Source organism: Chrysochloris asiatica, unplaced genomic scaffold, assembly GCF_000296735.1.
Source record: "Chrysochloris asiatica unplaced genomic scaffold, ChrAsi1.0 scaffold00060, whole genome shotgun sequence".
Taxonomy (NCBI): Eukaryota; Metazoa; Chordata; class Mammalia; order Afrosoricida; family Chrysochloridae; genus Chrysochloris; species Chrysochloris asiatica.
In genome coordinates, this window is record NW_006408578.1 from 9,509,214 (window position 1) to 9,528,828 (window position 19,615).

General features: G+C 38.7%; 1 protein-coding gene across 1 annotated transcript in view; it reads left to right on the forward strand.

Annotated features, from left to right (window-relative positions):
- LOC102831105 (orofacial cleft 1 candidate gene 1 protein-like) overlaps positions 1-19,615 on the forward strand; it is a 362,030-nt gene that overhangs the window by 275,146 nt on the left and 67,269 nt on the right. The window contains exons 7-8 of the mRNA XM_006864130.1: positions 5,065-5,147; positions 16,763-16,887. Coding sequence (XP_006864192.1) covers positions 5,065-5,147; positions 16,763-16,887 — 208 coding nt within the window. The remainder of the gene's footprint in view (positions 1-5,064; positions 5,148-16,762; positions 16,888-19,615) is intronic.

Here is a 19,615-nt window from a genome sequence, read left to right on the forward strand (position 1 = left end):
TACTTGGGCAAGCCTTCACCAATAGCCAAGTAGTGGCTGGATATGGGGTATACTGGCTAAGAAACCAACATGGGTCTCCGCCATGAAAGGTGAAAATGCTACCCCTGAACCACCAATGCCTCATTTAGGGGAGAATCAATGGGAGTTATGGAGGGGGATTAAAGGGGAAAAAAAAGACCATTAAGTATATATATATGGCTTCAAAAAACTTGTGGAGTATGGAATTGAAGAATAATGGAATTTTTCCATGAACATTTTGAAGCCCCCCTCCCCTCGTATTGTATAACTTAAAAAGATAACCATGATTTCTTAATACATATCAAAAACAAGTAGCGGGCAAAAGTGTATGGTGTCATTTTACTTCAGTTAAAATGGCTTCTTCGATTTTTCTGATTGTCTGTTTCTCTCTCTGCCTGTACATGTGGGGAAGGAAGTGACGAAAGCTCAAGCCAGGGCGATAGTTGAAGGGAGGAGGGAATGGATATACAAGCTATTTTTTTTGAGGTTTAAGAAAATGTGACAACTTATTAGATAAGGATGGAAACAGAGAAGGAAAATTTATGAGAGACAGAGAGGTTTTGAGCCTGAGTGGCTTGGAGAATGGCAGGATAATGGAAAGAAATAGGAAACACAAGGACAAATGAAGGCCAGTTCTGCTTGCCTGTGTGAGCCTGGAGAGTTCGAAGAACTGCTGCACGCCTGACGGCTCACCTAGAAGTGGAAATGCAAGCACGAAAGAAAGCCATGGAAGAACTCCATGAGGTCTTTGTTTATGTACAAATTTATTTATTTGTTGAGGTGCAATTTACTTGACTTACATACGATGGAAAGACGTTCTAAGCTTATAAGCAGAAGAAGATGCACATAACTACATAAAAATGAAGTGTACGCATTATACACATGCATAATACACTTACAATCCCATGCTGCAAACCTAAAAAAAAAAAAAAAATTGAACACTTTGGGCAGGAACAGAGTTAATATCTTTAATATTTAAATATAACTTAAGAATCCAAAATAGAAAGTGAAATATTCTAACTGAAATTAAAAAAAAAAAAAATTGAGGAAATGGCTAGGAGGGCAGGTAATTAATAACACAGATGGCATAAATGCTTGACAAACATTAAAAAAAAAAAACTTTTAGAATTACAGGAGTATAAATGAAAAATTATTATTTTGTCTATCAAATAAACAAAAAAAATAAAGAAAAATGTGGGGACAGTTGGTTTGGGTAAGTATGTGAATAATTGGACACTTCCATAGATTGCTTGTTGCAGTTTGAGTGTTGATAATTCCTTTTGCAGTGCAGTGGTAAGAATCATAAGTATTTGATTACTATACGCATTCCTGATCCTAGACACTCATTTAAAAAAAACAAAAATGAGCACAGATGAAAATCAAGATTTTTGTATAATTTGTTCAACATGATAAAATATCAATTCAAAGATGGTTGGTTAAATAAAACCATATGATGCAGTGATTAAAAATCAATCTTTGGGGAATATTTAATAGGAAGTAGTGGTTACGAATTGGGCTGAGAACTGCAAGGTCAGCAGTTTGAAACTACCAGCTGTTTCGAGGGAGAAAGATGAGGTGTTCTGCTCCCATAAAGATTTATAGCCTTGGAAACCCTGTACAGGGTTGCTATGAGTTGGAACTGACTCCACGGCATACAGCCACCACCAGCAGGGTAACTATAACATTTTAAATGCAAAAAAAGTAGTTAAACTGTAAATGTGGTCAATAATAATTTGGTAAAATATATGCTATACATACATTTATATAATGTAGTCCTGGTATGGCACTGTAGTATAAAGGACCAGACGGTGAGGTCAGTTTGAACCTCAAAGTCAGCAATATATTTTTATTGTTGTGGTTATTAGGTGCATTGAGTTGCTACCAACTCACTGAAACTTCATGCACAACAGAATGAAACACTGCCCAGTCCTGCTTCAACCTCACAATTGGTGTTACACTCAAGCCCCTTGCTACCACCAATATGCCAATCCATCTTGTTGTGGATCTTCCTCTTTTTTGCTTACTCTCCATTTTACCAAACATGACATCCTTCCCCAGTGATTGGTCCCTCCTGATATTATGGCCTAAGTATGAGAGATGAAGTATGGCCATCTTCCTTCTAAGGAGCACTCTGGCTGCACTTTGTCCAAAACAAATTTGTTGGTTCTTTTGGCAGTCCATGGTACTTTCAATATTCTCCTCCAACACCATCACTCAAATGCATCATTTCTTCTATAGCCTTCCTTATTCACTGTCCAACTTTCACATTCATATGAGGTTATTGACCCATGGCTTGGGTCAGGCACACTTTAGTCCTCAAACTGACATCTTTGCTTTTGAATATTTTAAAGAGGTCTTGTGAAGCACATTTGCCTAATACAATGTCATTTGATTTCTTGACTTCTGCTTCCATGAGTGCTGATGGTTGAGCTGAGAAAAAATGAAGTCTGATAACTTCAATATTTTCTCCATTTATGTGGATTTTTTTTACTTATCTATTGATGAGTATTTCTGTTTTCCTTACATTGAGGTGTAACACATATTGAACGAAGGCTGTTGTCTCTGAGCTTCATCAATAAGTATTTTAAGTCCTCTTTGCTTTCATATATAAATGTATATAAGAGGGACGATAGGCTTTAAGGAATACTCTTCCTGTGTTTAGCTAAAAGAATAAGTTAAAAACTTTTGGGAGTCTATTTTTTTTTTAATTATTATCGTCCACATGCAATATCATTTTAACACACAATAACTATGTCATTGTTGTTAGCTAACCTTCAACTCATGGTAACACTATGCACAGTACACAAGGCTACCAAGTCCTTCATCATCTTCATGATGGGTTAGGGATCAGACCACTGTTATTTATAGAGCTTTCGTTGTCTGATTTTAGGAAGTAGATAGATCCATGGAAACCTTTTCAACATCATAACAACATACAAACCTACATTGATAGATTCATTGAAAATTAATGACCTGAGACCAGAGGAGCTGTGGGATGCCATCAAGACTATCATATGTGAAGAAAGCAGAAGGCCATTAAAAAACAGGAAAAAAAAAACACCCCAAAATGGATGTCAGAAAAGACTCTGAAACTTAATCTTGAGTGTAGAGAAGCTAAAACAACGTGGAACAAATGATGAAATAAAAGAGCTAGGGATGAGACTGGAAATCATTTGTGCACTAGATGCATGAGTCTTATAAATCTAACAAATATAGACTTGGGGACAAGATACTGGCTGGGTCACCCTTGGCAAGAAAATGACCCTCCCCCCCCAAAAAAGGAAAATGTTCCCAAATTGTTCCAGCCTGGACCCAAGTCCTGAAATTTTCACGATGCTGAGATCTGACTGGAAATGTCCACGGAGGCAATTCCAAAGGACAGGGCTGAAAGCGCTCCACCCCTGGAGGGGTAGAGAGTATAGGCAAGAAGACCTTGGTTACACATGGTATATGACACATGCTGTTCTTAGTTGCTGTTGAGTTCCCCTTGATTCATGGTACACCATGCAACACTGTGCCCAGTCTGTTGACCATTGTGCTGTTCTGATGATCAACAGCAGGTTGGACCATTGTGATATATAGGGTTTTCAATGGCTGATTTTTGGATGTAAATTGTTAAACCTTTCTTCCTAGTTCATCTTACTCTAGAAGCTCTGCTGAAGCCTATTCAGCATCATAGCAACACGGAAGCCTCCCATGACAGATGGGTGTGGACTGCGTATCGGGTGTAACTTCTGGGACTTGAACCCAGTTCTCCTTCATGGAAAGGAGACATTCTACTATTAAATCACCACCGATCCCACCACATATATACTTTTGAAAAAGCTGCCATGCCCATCTTTTGATAAAAGCTGTATCTCTTCTGCATCACTAGCAAGCTCTTGCTGCTTCAAGACCAAGATCCGGGAAATAAACCTTGACATGTGGGCTCATCAAAGTGAGAGATTGGCTCAATGAGTTGAGAAACACAAAGCTGAAGCAATACCAGGTGTTGTGATATTTCCATTTATTTATTTGTTGTTCCATTTAAGGAACACTTGTTGAGAAGGTAATTTGTTTCAGACACTGTACTAAATGCCAAGGAGAAACAAAGATGGAAATGACACATCATCCTCAAGGATTTAGTAATCTTGGTTTTGTTTACTGGAGATATTTGGCAATGTCTAGTGATATTTTTAGTTGTCAGAATGTGAAGATAGTCTTAGGCTTGGTTCTCTAGAGAAGTAAAACCAGTAAGAGATATATGGGTAGGGATAGAGAGAAATTTATTATCAAGTAAATGGTTTAAAACTGCAGAGTTCCAGGACCCCAGAGGAAGACAGAGAGAGGCCCTACCATTTGTGGATTATATTGAGAGCAGACCACACCCACATGGAAGCATCCCTTTAATTGATTGGATGTTCAAAGCTGCTCATTATAGAACTAACTATGCCTGTATTAGTTTTTATCACTATGGGAATAAGCATATCCCAACTGATAAACCTCTGGAAATTCTGGCCTAGTCAAATTGATACAAAACCATAACCAATTCAGGGAGGTAGAGGATACTATGGGCAGCTAAGGGGTAGAGGCCAGGGATATTGTTGAACATCCTACAAAGTACAGGACAGCCAGCCCCTGCCCTCCAAAAAGAATGATTCAGTTCAAAATGCCAGCAGTGTCTCTGAAGAGAATCTCTGAAGACAATCACTGATACAGAACAATTCATGTTAGACAGGTGGGTGCTGGCGAAACATAGAACTCTGTAATCTCAAGGTTTCATATGGAAATGCTGATACGAGGTACAGAGAGTTGCTTTGGAAGATCCTACCAGGATGAGGGCAGATAGCAGAAGAGACACAGCTACTGCTTGTGAATTGCATCCCAGTCATGTGGCCCATGGTAACCTACTGGCTGAATTAAAACTGGATACATAGAATAGCTTGGGGCCTCCTTTAAATTCTTTCTTTTACTTACATTTCTCAGGATTTCAGCCCTGTAGGGTTCCATCTTTTCTGAAGAGAAAATCTGCAATGTAATTTTTCCACCTTCTGTTTTTAACCCTAGGAAACATTGCTAATAAAATCGGTCCCTGCTCTATGGACTGTGATCCCAGTCTGTTAAAAGAAGGTCATGAATTACACTATAAGGTAAGATGAAGGTTGTCCTAGTTGATTTCAGAAAGACCATGAAAACAGCAGTCTCTGCCTATTAACTTAACCATAATTAACCAATTTAATATTTCCAAAAGTATATTTCTGGGTAGAAAGTAATTTGGTCTTCAAAGCAAGTTGTGAAGTGTTTGACAAGCTAAAGCAATTGACATGTGCGAAATCAGCAATGCCAATAAACTTTTTATTACATCCGAATCAGACTTCTTTAAGCTGTTGAAGACAAGTTAAATTAATCAGTCTACAAGACTTTTTCCAGCTTGGGCAGGGATAATTAGAAAATGTGTTGAGTTTGCTGTGTTTGGTTATTTAGTTGTCATGCCATGAAGTCTATTCAAAAACTGTCTTGATAAACTGATATCCATTATGTAGCCTGGGTTCTGAAATGTCTGGTAAATTAATTTTACTGATCCTATTAGAGCCAGACTTTAGATGCATAATCATCATCTACCTAAACCAAGTGACTTTGAGTTTTAAGTCTTCTGAAAGTTTAATTTGGCTTGGCTGGAAAATTCAATAAAAGAATTTTCTACCTTTCCCACACATATTAAATCACTATATTAATTCTCTTTTCTCCTGACTATAGAACCAACTTTGTCCCTTACTCTCAATCTTGATATCTCTTCCCCATCTCTAAATGATGGGCCAATATCTAATCAAATAAATGCCTGAATTGTTAATATCCAGATGGTCAGCTAGAGCATTTATAGTTGTGACTGTTTGTTGAAATACTTTGGAAGTATACGAAAGCTTAGAGATGAAAAGTTTATTATAACTTGTGATAATGGGACAGAACTTTTATGGAGTGATAAGAAGTGTTCTCAGTCTTCTCCTTCAAACACTTATCTCCTGGCAAGCTAAGGAGATCCACCTCTTTTATTATCATTATATGAAGGTAGTCGAAAGTATTGATGCTGGATTCCAGTTCATACTCTCAGTAACACGCTTAGCCTAGTCTTGTTAGGGTGCCTTCAAAAAAACCAAAAAACCAACAAAGGTCTAATTAAAACAGTGCTGTCAAGGGGTGAGTTAAATTCAAGGCAGAAAGGTCAACTCAAAAGGTTATCACAACAGTTATATCAAGATTCTAAAGCACTGGACTGTTAACCACAAGGCTGGAGGTTCAAATCCACCAGCTACTTTTTGGAAACCCTACACAAGGCTGTTATGAGTTGGAACTGACTCAACAGTACTAACCAACAACAAAGGGGTAATCTTGATAGATTTCCTTGAAGGATGCAGAACAATTTGTTGTTGTTGTTGTTATGTGCCGTCGAGTCGATTCCGACCCATAGCGACCCTGTACAGGGTTTCCGAGCCTGTAAATCTTTACGGGAGCAGAAAGCCTCATCTTTCTCCCGCGGAGCAGCTGGTAGTTTCGAACTGTTGACCTTGCGGTTCGCAGCCCGATTCGTAACCACTACGCTATCAGAGGGGTAATCTTGATAGATTTCTTTAAAGGATGCAGAACAATAACGAGGGTTTATTATGAAGAACACTGAAAACTGCACTGATGATGAAAAGTCTAGGGATTTTTCCCTGTTCATTCTTGGAGGGTAGAAAGGGCTATGAAAATTTCCTTGGGAAACCTTAGCCCGTTTACCCCACTGCCCTGACTTTGTGCCATCAGGCCTTTTCCCCCCCAAAACTCAAAATTCATTGAAAAGGAACATGATCTGAATCCCTCCAGGATTCCAAAACTGCCGTTTTGATATGGTATAAATCAAAGAACATAAAATTCCTTAGGAAATGGTTAGATAGAAGTGTGTAGACCCAGACAGAGGATATGTTGAGAAACAGAGCTTCATATTTTAATAATTTTGTTGAACAAAGTCTGTATGATTTTGCAGTAATATTTTTTTTTAACTTATCTTCAAACAAATAAGAAAAGCAAGGCATGGGGAGATGAAGCAAGTTTGAAAAATTACATTTCAGTAAGTGTCTAGTTAAGATATGAACACAGACTATATGACACTGTTGTATGAATTTCAGCTGAATATGTTTTCTAGTCTTTTTTTTCCCTTAAAACCTTAATCTAAGGAAAGGATATGGAAACCGGGGGAAATCTTCCAAGTAGGGAAAAAAGGGCAGATGAAAGCTCATGTCTACTTAGGGTATCTTAAGTATTAGGTAGGAATCCTGGCGTGGCGCTCTGGGTTAATGTGCCAGATGGCAATGCCATTTGAACTGCAAGGTCAGTGGTTAAAGCTTATCAGCTGCTCCTTGGAAATCCTATACAGTGTTACTATGGGTCAGAACCAACTCGACGGCACTTCACAACAATAATAAATATTAGGTATGGAACTCTGGTAGCACAGTGGTTAAGTGCTCAGTTGCTAATTGAAAGGCCAGTGGTTCCAACCCCCCAAGTCTCATTGGGAGAAGTATGTGGCAGTTTTCCCTCAGAAAGATGACAGCCTTGGGAACCCTATGTGGCAATCCTCCTCTGTCCTTTAGGGCCACCATAAATCAGAATCAACTTAGTGGCAGTGAGTTGGTTTTGGGGTTTCCTATATCTGGTAATTCCTGGTGTGGTGCTACTTACTTAACAACAACAACATATCTGGTAAAGGGTCTTGGTGGTGCAATGGTTAAGCAATCAACTGTTAAACCAAATGTTGGTGATTTGAACCCAGCAGCAGCTCTGCTGGGGAAAAGACCTTGGGATTTGCTCATGTAACGATTTCCATCTGACTTGATTCCAACTCAGAGACCCTTTTGGACAGAGTAGAACTGCCCCTAGGGTTTCCTAGGCTGTAATCTTTGTAGGGTCTTGGCGTGGTGCTGCGGGCTAATGCGCTGGACTGCAAGGTTGGTTTGCAACTACAAGGTCGATGGTTCAAATTCACCGGCCTTTCCTTGGAAATCCTATACAGGGTCTCTGTGGGTTAGAACTGACTGGACTTCACAGCACTTAACAACAACAACAATCTTTATGGGGAGTCCTGGTATGGTGCTATAGGATAATGCACTGGACCACAAGAGTTTGAACTATAAGGTCAATGGTTCAAACTCACCAGCCATTCCTTGGAAACCCTATACAGAATAGCTATGAGTCAGAACCAACTTAACAACAACAATCTTTATGACATTATTAGACCTGGAACACTTGGTGGGTTTGAATTGGTTAGCAGTCCAGTGCTTAGCCACTGCATCACTAGGGCTACTTTTGTAAAGATTGTTGCCATTGTTATGTGACATTGAATTGGTTCATATTCATAGCGGCCTTGTATCGGGTTTCTGAGGAGTGACTGGTGGGTTTAAACACTGACCTTGCGGTTAGCAGGTCAGTGCTGATCCTACAGCACCACACCAGACCTAGGAATCTCTATGGGGCAGCTGTACTCAATTATATAGAGTCACTGCAGTTGAAGTAGACTGGATGATGCAATATAGCATATATAAGTTGGAATTTTTGATTGGTGCAAGTAGTTAAAAATCACTCATTGCTAACTGAAAGATTGAAAATTTGAATCTGTTTGGAGGTGCCTTGGATGAAAAGCCTGACAATTTACTTCTGAAGAATTAGCCTTTGAAAACCCTGTGAAGAATATAGTTCTACTCTGAAGCCCACTAGATCATCATACGTCAGAATCAACTAGAAGGCAACTGGTTTATATGTTAGGTATCTTTATGCATAGTCATGGAAACGAAAAGAAAGAATATACTCATGAGACTTCTATGTTCCTATGTAACTGTTTTCATAAAATTCTCACACCAGCTGATGACCATAAACTTAGTAAAGTTTGATGCAGTAATGGTAACAGGGTTCGAATAAAGGAGTAAAATGGGAAGGAACAACTTTTACTCTAAAGATCTAACACTGTTCTCTGTCTTTTTTGAATTTATATACTTAATTAAGCAGTTATCTTTTACTTTATTTTTTAAAATATTATATCTCCAAAAGTGTGAGTCAGTTTCTTGAGAGTATATGCTCTGAAAGTCAGGTGCTTCGGGAAGGTGTTCTTAACCCTGAGTCAATTCAGCAACAGCTTGTGAAGGTTGGGAATACATTTCAATATGTCAGTGAGGTGGGAAGACAGAGCTAGAAGAATGCTTAACATATAAGCTACTGAGTTTTGTGAATAAGGGTGGTCACACTGCTTTTTAAAGGATAGTAATACAACCTTTAAGAAGCTCTGGTGGTGCAGTGATTAAAGCATGAGTCAGAACTGACTCAACAACTTTTAACAACAATCTTTATAGCGGAGTCCTGGTGTGGGGCTGCAGGACAATGCACTGGACCACAAGGTTGATTTAAACTGTAAGGTTGGTGGTTCAAACTCACGAGCTGCTCCTCAGAAACTCTATACAGGGTCGCTATGAGTCAGAACCAACTAGATGGCACTTAACAACAACAACAACAATCTCCATGGAAGTAGACTGCTGTATCTTTCTCTCCTGGAGCACCTGGTGGGTTTGAATTGGTTAGCAATCCAGTGCTTAGCCACTGCACCACCAGGACTACTTCTGTGAAGATTGTTGCTGCTTTTATGTGCTGTCAAATTGGTTCAGACTCATAGCGACCCTGTGTTAAGGGTTTCTAAGGAGCTACTGGTGTGTTTGAACCCCTAACCTTGTGGTTAGCAAGCAGTTCTCCTCTGTCCTATAAGATCACTGAGTCAGAAAGGACTCAACAGCAGCTAGCTTGGTTTTGATTTGATACCATCCTTTTGGAAATAAAATTGCCTAAACCTGACACTTCCCTTCCCAACTTAAACTTCTTCCTTTTCCCTCCTCATCTTCTCATGGTAATAGGAATTAGTTTGGATCATTCATTGATATTGAAGACTCCAACCTAAACAATGCATAGATTGACTATGGGAAAACAGTTAATGTTTAACTGCAAATGCAAACTATCAGTTTATCAAAGAATCAATGACTACAGGAAAGTCTGAATTTGTGGTCTCCAGTAGCCACAAAGGCTAGCGGTCCTTTTGTGGGCAGAAGCTCCCTGGAGTGATTCATTTGATGGGCCTCTTCAAATAAATGCAGAAGTACCTAGCCAGGGGTACACTATTTTTCCCTGAGTACTCTTATTAGCAAGCCTGTCCTATAAAATTCTATGGTAAACACAATAGACATGATTTCCAAAAAGAAGAAATAGTCTTCCTTCTGGATGGTGTCAGGCTTTAGATGGGATTTAATTTAGAGTTACGATTTTTTTTTTTTTTCCTTCTGGGACGATAATAATAGCACTGATGGAATTGAACATGATGTCATATTTATTTGCTTTGATACTTCAGATGCACCTGGTGTTTGTTGTTACTATCTCTGACTTGCAATTCCATGATCTTATGAACACAATCCTCTTAGCAGCGTACCTCCACCCTTAACCCATCTCCCCTCTCTTCTAAACAAAAATGGCGTATGTCACTTGGGCAGGCATGAAAGCTTCCACATTGCTCACTTCTGATCTTCCCAGAGGAGTTCAAAAGCATTTGTAATCCTCAGGATTCAGCCCTTTATTCACTATTTCCTCTTTCTAAGGCCCTCTCCTTTGATGCAAACAATCCCCTTGCTCTTAATCTGGCCAGATGGGCAGGTGAAGAGTTCTCTGTTGAGCCTCACATAAAGACCCCGTAAGGAGTTTTGGGCAGAAATGCTGCTGCTAAGTGGAGCTTAAACGTATTAATAGAGACGCTTCCCACTGTACTTGGGTTGTACTGGTCTGAACTGCAAGATCTCTTTCTCTATGGTCTTCATTCTCATAGGTTCCATTATTGCCATCTTTCTCCATAGAAAGATCAAAACCTCGAAACACCTAAGCAGGGAACCTGGGCTTTGTTTCCTAATGCATAAAGCTAATCACATCATCCCTTTGGAAAGCTTAAAATCAGTTCCTATAATATTTCCCACTTTACAGCTTTATTAAAAAAAAACAACAAACACGAAAACCAGTGTGGATTCCAACTCATGTTGACCTTGTGGGTGTCAGAGTAGACTCATGTTCCATAGGATTTTCATCAGCTGGTATTTTGGAACTAGATTGAGAAGCCTTTCTTCTTAGGTACCTCTGGGTGAACTTGAATATCCAATGTTCAGTTAGTAGTCTGTTTGGTTATCTGGTGCTGCTAGTTGGATGACTTTAACAAACAGAGATTTAGCCTTTCAGTTTGCTGCTGCTGTTTCTGTATACCATCAAATCAGTTCCAATGCATAGTGCCTCTTTATAGGGTTTCTGAGACTGGAAATATTTATAGGAGCAGAAAGCCTCATCTTTCTCTTGCAGAGTAGCTGGCAGTTTAGAACTTCTGATGTTGTGGTTAGCACCCCAGTGTTAGCACCCACCCACTACACCACTAGGGCTAGAATTTTGAATTCAAGGTACCAGCTCCAAGGGGAGGCTTTCTCTTTCTTTTGGCTGTGCAGAAATGTCTTTGTCTCCTTTCAACATCTGTAGTCCCTGTGCTCCTTGGAAATCTACTTATGTCTTGGTATGTTGAGTCTTCCCTTGGCTCCCGGAGCTCGTCAGTGTAGGGACTCCAGTTCCATAGGATGTCGTTTGCTCCTGGATCTTCTTTCTTGGTGATAGTCAGATCCCTCTGATCTCTGCTCACTTGTTTAATCCCTTTTATATCTCAAAAAAGGTTCACTCAAGATACAACCGAATTTAAATTACCTGCAGCACTGGATAGCGAACCACAAGGTTGGTGGTTCACGCCTACCAGCCATTCCTCAAAAACCCTATACAGGGTTGCTATGAGTTGGAACAGATTCCATGGCATTTAACAACAACAACAATCCTGCCTCATTAAAATCATAAAGGTTAAGGTTTATAACACATAGGACAATTATATTAGATAATCAAATGGATGCTAATTATAATACTGAGAATCATGGTCTAGCCAAGTTGACACACAAATTTGCAACACATAGCTTTCCACTGAGGGATGAATATTGAGTGCTCATGAAGTGTATTGGCTAAGAATCAAACCTGGGTCTACTACATGGAAGGCAAGAATTCTACCGCTGGCCCACCAGTGTTATGAAAGATTGAAAAGCACATACGCTATTCCATTTCCTACATGAGTTTGGTGGAGGAGACAAGATAAGTACTTACAGATAAGCCAAATGTTGTTATTGTTAAGTGCTGTCAAGTTGGTTCCAACTTATAGTGACCATGAATAGGGTTTCTGAGGAGCTGCTGGTGAGTTTGAACTGCCAACCTTGCAGTTCAAATAAACAAATAGAAAGCGATTTAATGTACCTCACTATGTACTTAACAAGTAAAGGACTTTGGTGAGTAAACCAAATCATTCGTGTAATTCTTAGTAACAATTTCAACTTTATTTCAAATGAAACTGAATAAAGTATCTAAGTGACTTATAAAACGATACCACCAAATCTCACATTTTAAAAACAACAAAAGCATATTATAAGCAGCTTAGCAAGTTGTGCAGAGCAAATACAATTGGGAAAATTCAAACTGCTCATGCTGTTTTTTCTCCAGCATATTTGGAACTCTTTAATTTACTTGGAAATCGAGTAATCAGAATCACCACAACAATCAGGAATCATCTGGTTAAATTATACCTTTATTGGTGCAAGAACTATATATAAAGCCTAAACAAAAATCAAAAGATTGTCATAGAAAGTACTTGTAGTGGATAGCTGGCATAATTAAATTTTGTTCTTAAGTTAATCAAATCAATTAATTTTATAATAAAATAAATGACCCTTGTTGATTTCACTAGGTAATTGATGAAACCGTTATTTTGCTTGTGTTTCACATTGAAGTGGTCTTGATTACTATAAACTGTAAATCCAAAAACATTCTTTGTGATTGAGAAATATTCTACCTACACAGCTCTGCCAAAATAATTCTGTGTTGAAAGAAATACAGCCAGAGTGCTCTTTGGAAGCCAGGTGGCTAGACTTCATCTCTCATGCTTCAGACATGTTGTCAGGAGGGACCAGTCACTGGAGAAGGGTATCATGTTTGGTAAAGTGGAGGGTCGTAGAACAGGAGGAAGACCCCCAGCAAGATGGACTGGCAAAGTGGCAGCATCAATAGGCTCAAACATAGCAACAATTGTGAGGTTGGCCCAGGATCGGGCAGTGTTCCGTTCTGTTGTGCATAGGGTTGCTAGAGTCAGTACTAACTCGATGGCACCTAACAACAACAACAATATACAGCTATGTTAAAACTTGTGTCCAGACTGATTACAAATCATAATCAAAAGCATTTGAGAAGTCTGTATGAAAAGCAAGAAGAATTTTAACACAACTCTCTCCTAGAAAGGAGTCCTGGTGTAGCTCTGTAAGATAAGCACTAGACCACAAGGTCCATTTGAACTACAAGATTGGTGGTTCAAAGTCACCAGCTGCTCTTCAGAAAACCTATACAGGGTCGCTATGAGCTGGAACCGACTTAATGGCAATCAACAACAACATCTTATAGAAAGTTGATCCAAGAGAATGCAGAAATTTGCAAACAAGATCATTAATATCACAAGCAATTAGAGTTTTTGCTGAAGATAATTAAAAATAGTTTAGTAGTACATTGACAGGGAATGCCAGAAATTCTAGCTGGATTCAGAAGAAAAAGAATGAGGGATATCATTGCTGATGTCAGATTGATCTTGGCTGGAAGCAAAGAGTACCAGAAAGATGTTTACCTGTGTTTTATTGACTATGCATAGGCATTCAGTTGTGTGTCTCATAAATCATGGGTAGTATCGTGAAGAATGGGAATTCCTAACACTTAAATTGTACTCATGTGGAACTTGTACATAGACCAAGAGGTAGTTGTTTGAACAGAACAAGGAAATACTGTATAGTTTGAAATGAGGAAAGGTGTGTTTCAGGGTTGTATCCTTTCACCTTATCTATTTATGTCTATATGTTGAACAAATAATTCGAAAAACTAGAGTACATGAAGAAGGCAGCATCAGGATTGGAGGAAGATTCACTAATAGCCTCTCTGGTAGCACAGTGGTTATGAATTGCGCTGCTAGTCTCACGGTCAGCAGTTTGAAACTAACAGAAGAAAGAGGTTTTCTGCTCCTGTAAAGATTTACAACCTTGGAAACCCTGTACAGGGTCACTATGAGTCGGAACCAACTCCATGGCGCATAACCACAACAATAACAACAATATTCAGATGACACAATCTTGTTTTCTGGAAGTGAATAGGACTTGAAACACTAACTGATGAAGATCAAAGGCTATATATATACTTCTATATGGATTAAACATTAAACAAAATATTTTACAACTCGTTAAATCATTAACATTGTGATAATGGAGAAAATATTGAAGTTGTCAAGGATCTCATTTTACTTGAGATCCACAATCAGTTCATGGAAACACCAGTTAAAAAATCCAGTGATATATTGTTGTTGTTAAGTGCCGTAGAATCAGTTCTGACCCACAGTGACACTGTATAGGGTTTCCAATGAGAAGCCTTGCAGTTCAAATGGCTTTGCATTCTAGTGCATTAACCCAAAGCGCCACGCCAGTATTACATCAGGCAAATCTGTTGCAAAAGGCCTTGTTAAAGTGTTAAAAAGCAAAGATGTCATTTGAGAATGAAGGTGCCCCTTACCCAAGCCATGCTACCTTCAGTCACTTAATATGCATTGAGTGGTAGATAATGACCAAAGAAGAATGAAGAAGAATTGATGCCTTTGAATGATGGAATTGATGAAGAATATTGAATATATTTCTGGGGCTGCCAGAAGAATCTGTCTAGGAAGACCAGGCAGAATATTCCTTAGAAGTGAGGATGGTGAGACTTTGTCTTTGTACTTTGGACATTTTATGAGGCAGGACCAGTCCCTGGAAAAGGGCATTATGCTTGGAAAATTTGTTGTTGTTGTTGTTAAGTGCCGTGGAATCAGTTCCGACTCATAGCGACCCTGTACAAGGTTTCCGAGGCTGTAAATCTTTACGGGAGCAGAAAGCCTCATCTTTCTCCTGCGGAACAGCTGGTAGTTTCGAACTGCTGACCTTGCAGTTCACAGCCCGATTCGTAACCACTACGCTACCAGAGCTCCTTTGCTTGGAAAAGTAGAGGGTCAGAAGACCCTCAGTGAGATGGATTGACATGTTGGCTGCCACAGTGAGCTCAAACTTAGCAATTATTGTGAGACTAGCACAGGTCTTGTAGTGTTTTCTTCTGTTGTGCATTGGATAGCTATGAGTGGGAACTGGCTCAACGGAACCTAATAACAACATCTTCTAAATGCAAGCCATACCAAATTTTCTTCTTTCTCTAGACTAGTGATTTTCCAGCAGCAAGTTTTAAAACATAATATTACAGAAGACCTAATATATAAACTGGTAATAGTTGAGCTGTTTCTTTGAGAGTAGGAGGAAGAGTAAGGTTACCTACTCCCTCTCCCAATTCCTAACCAAACCTGGGGTCCCAAGACTGGCTATAATCCCTGACTCTGGAGGACTCTTCTAGCAAAACTTTATTTCTGGACACATCATCATTAGTTTATGACATGGTTTTCTCACTTTCTAGTAAGTGAGCTTCCCAGTTATCATATAATTTTGAGTCGGAATGTATGATGCTGTGGAACTGAGGGACTACTGGTAATAATGCCTTTTTGTTGTTGTTGTTGTTGTTATGTGCCACTGAGTCAGTTCTGACTCATAGGATCTCTCTACAGGATTTCTCAGCAGTGTCTGGTGAGTTTGCAGTTAAAAACCAATCTTGTGGTCCAGTCCTTAGCCTACTCCGCCACACCAGGACTCTGGTAATGATGCCAAAACTAAGTTATCTATTAAAACTGAGATCAGAGGACAAGAGAGAGCATTGGCTCTTTAGTCTTGGATTCCAGCTGTCTTTTACATTCAACTTCCTACCTACATTTCTCATACGCTGGTTGCTTAAACCTTCTTTCAAATGCCTTGAATTTTCCTCTTGTTTTTGCTTAAAATTAGTTCAATCTGTATTTATGCCATTTGCAATCAGCAAACCGTTTCTCCTCACTTATTGACTATCTTGTTTTCTGACGTTTAAAATATACAACAGTAGTAAAAAATTTGCTGTCTGAGTATTTTGTACATTAGTGATGTATGTCTGAGCGTTACAAATGTTGAGTAATGAGGTGAGAGCAATGCTGGCTTTGATGATCAAGGTTATGTATCATCTTGCCTGGGCCGTGATTTTCAGTGGGTTGCCACTTAGGTAATAATGTACGCATCTTCCATTTTGTGACCGGATGTAGTCATCATCAATTTTTACATAACAATTATTTTTGCATAATGACCAGTTTTGGGGACCTAACCATGTCATTAAATAAGGATAGGCATAGTCCTGTCTAATACAAATACCACAACCATGGAAGTGTTCATTTTTTCATAGCACCAACATTTATAGAAACTGTTCCATTTGAGAGGTTATAAAAATAAACAAGGCATAATCTCTGCAATTGTGAGGATGAGCATTTGATTAGAGAATCTGTATTGTTCAACCATTCTTTTCAACCCAAAAAAGAAATCAGTTTTATGGCTGTATATGCTTCTGTATGTTCAATGATTCTTTAGTTCATTTGAGTAAAATGTCACTAAAGGGAGATAAAGTTAGCATCTGGTATTAATATTACTTCATTTTTAATTTATTTAATTTCACTATCAAGGGAGATGACCTGACTGATAATTCCCTGGAGGAAAAATCAACTTCTGGAAGAACTGGAGAAATTGAAGATTATTCACAGGAAATATCTTACTTAGAAGAACTGGAGACACATAGATATTCAGTTTGGTAAGTGATTGCATCATTTCATTTTATTTTCAGAGTTAATTCTATTGAATTCATTCAATTTTTAAAATTCAATCATTTTATTATTAATTCATTTGACAAATAGTAATTTCATGGCTATTATATTCTGTACTGTGCCTTTGAGTTATGGTGTTGGAGGAGAATGTTGAAATTACCATGGGCTGCCAAAAGAACCAATAGATCTGTGTTGGAAGAAGTGCAGCCAGAGTGCTCCTTGGAGGTCAGGATGGCCAAACTTGGTCTCATACTTCAGACATATTGTCAGGAGGGACCAGTCACTGGAGAAAGACATCATGTTTGGTAAGGTCAGAGAAAAAGAGGAAGACCCGCCCAGCAAGATGGATTGGCAAAGTAGCAACATTAATGGGCTCAAGCAGGACAACAATTGTGAGGTTCGCCCAGGACAAGGCAGTGTTTCATTCTGTTGTCCATCGGATCACTATGAGTTGGTACCGACTCACTGGCACCTAACAACAACAATTAATACGTTGTACTATACGTGTCTTGATTCACAGTCCATTCAGGGATATAGATGTCAGAAAAGAATCAATGGGTTATGATAATGTTATCTTTTTAAGGACAACAAAAATGGGGCAGATGAAAGACCAAGTTTGCTTGAAAATGAAGTATTCTCAGAAAAAGGGAGAGTTCAGCTAAATTTTGACAAAGAAGTTGGCTGGAGGTAGACTACAGTGGAAAAACGGAGACTAATTGGTGTGGGAAGTGTTCAGAGTTAGAATTGGAAGGAGATTGATTGATGCATGCCATAAATCTTCTTTCACTTAAATATCTATCTGCTACTTCTGTTAAGTGCTTTTGAGTCAGTTCCGACTCATAGCAACTCTGTATAGGGTTTCTAAGGAGTGACTGGTGGGTTTGAACCACCAGCCTTGTGATTAGCAGGTTAACAGTCCAGTGCTTATTCCGGAGTGCCACACCATGACTCCAATATCCAAACAGGTCATATGTATTGCTTTCTTTTTCAGACTGTGTATATGTATGTGTCTGTCTGTGCAAACAGATGTAAACCAAGATAAAAATGAATAAAATGAGAGCACTGAATATTGTACCAGAAATAGTGGAATATTGTACCAGGCCAAACAGTAATTTATTTTCTGGTTCAAGAGAAGCAATCTTGTGCCTTAGAAGGATCATATAAGAAGGAGTACCAGATAGCTCAGAAGAAAAGAAACATTCATGTTTTTCTAGAAAGAAAAAGAACGATGTAACAAATGCCATTGTCAAATAAGAATTTGACATGCTTTCTGTTCTTAAGACATTTTCAGTTTGTGAGTCCTTAGGGAGAAAGTGACATATGTGCATTACATTTAATTCAATAAAATAACTGCCAGGATAGAGGTACCAGGTCCTTGTTATGGAATACAGGTAAGAGAGTTTGGACTTTTGCTGGGTTGCATGCTTAGTTCTGATTCCTGTTTTAGGTTCGTGTGGACTGAAAAACAGAGTTGATTAATCTCAGATTTCCTGCTCCTCCATTTGCCCCTGTTGCCTCTCTAGACTTTCTTTGATGAGTCACCTCAGAATGGCCTTTCAAAGTCCATTGTATGCATTTCACAAAGCAATTATTATTTTATACATATGAGAGGAATTCAAAAGGTTTGTGGGAAAACCGGAATTAAATGAGAATGGAAAATTTCCATGAAATTTTGAAACCCCCCCCCAGAGTTAAAAGGACTGAAAGTTTCAAAAGATCTTGAGGTTCAATTTCTGATTGATCATTGAAGAAGCTACTTTAAGGCATTTACACTGTTTTCATTGATGCTCTGCTATGTGTAGAATAGGGGTTGGCCAACTACAGCTACTGGGACTATCCCTAAATTCTGCTTGATTTTTCAATATAGTTTTATTGAAACTTACCTTCACCCATTTGGTTATGTATGGTTATGACTGGTTAGCTATAAATATCAGAACTGAGAGGTGAATGATAGACAATATGGCCCACATCAAATCAAGAAAAGGAAAATCCAAGAAGATTATGAAAACTTTAAAGTTATGATGAAATTGATGAGAAAAACCACACAAACACACACACACACAAAGGAACTCAGCACAGGAAAGCATGCAGAACAAAGAAACCAGCAGCACCACCAAAAAACAAACACAATAATCACAGCAATTAATCCACACCTAGCAATGATTACTGGAGTCCTGGTGTGGAGCTGTGGGTTAATGTGCTCGACTGCAAAGCCAGTTTGAACCTCAAGGTCAGAAGTTCAAGCTCACCAGCTGCTACTTGGAAACCCTGTACAGGGTCACTATGGGCCTGAACTGATTTGATGACACTTAACAACAACAAGAATATCCATCATTACACTGAATATAATTAAATGCACCAGTTAAGAAACAGACAATAGCAGAATAGATAAAACAGAAGGATCCTTCAATTTGCTGTCTACAGAGGCACATCTTACACACAAAGACAAAAATAGATGAAAAATTAAAAGGTGGAAAAATATAGCAAGCGAATTTCTATTAAAAACATGAGCAGGACTGTTGATATTAATATCTGATAAAATAACTTTAAGGCAAAACTCAGCATAATAGATAAAGATGGAGTTTTTAATATATGTATAAAATGCTTTATTGTGAACTATGCAATAGTTTACATGGGAAAACATTAGCTTTACATTCATCCTATCGTATATTGTTTACAGTGCCATGGTTACAATCCTCTCCATGCATCATCAAC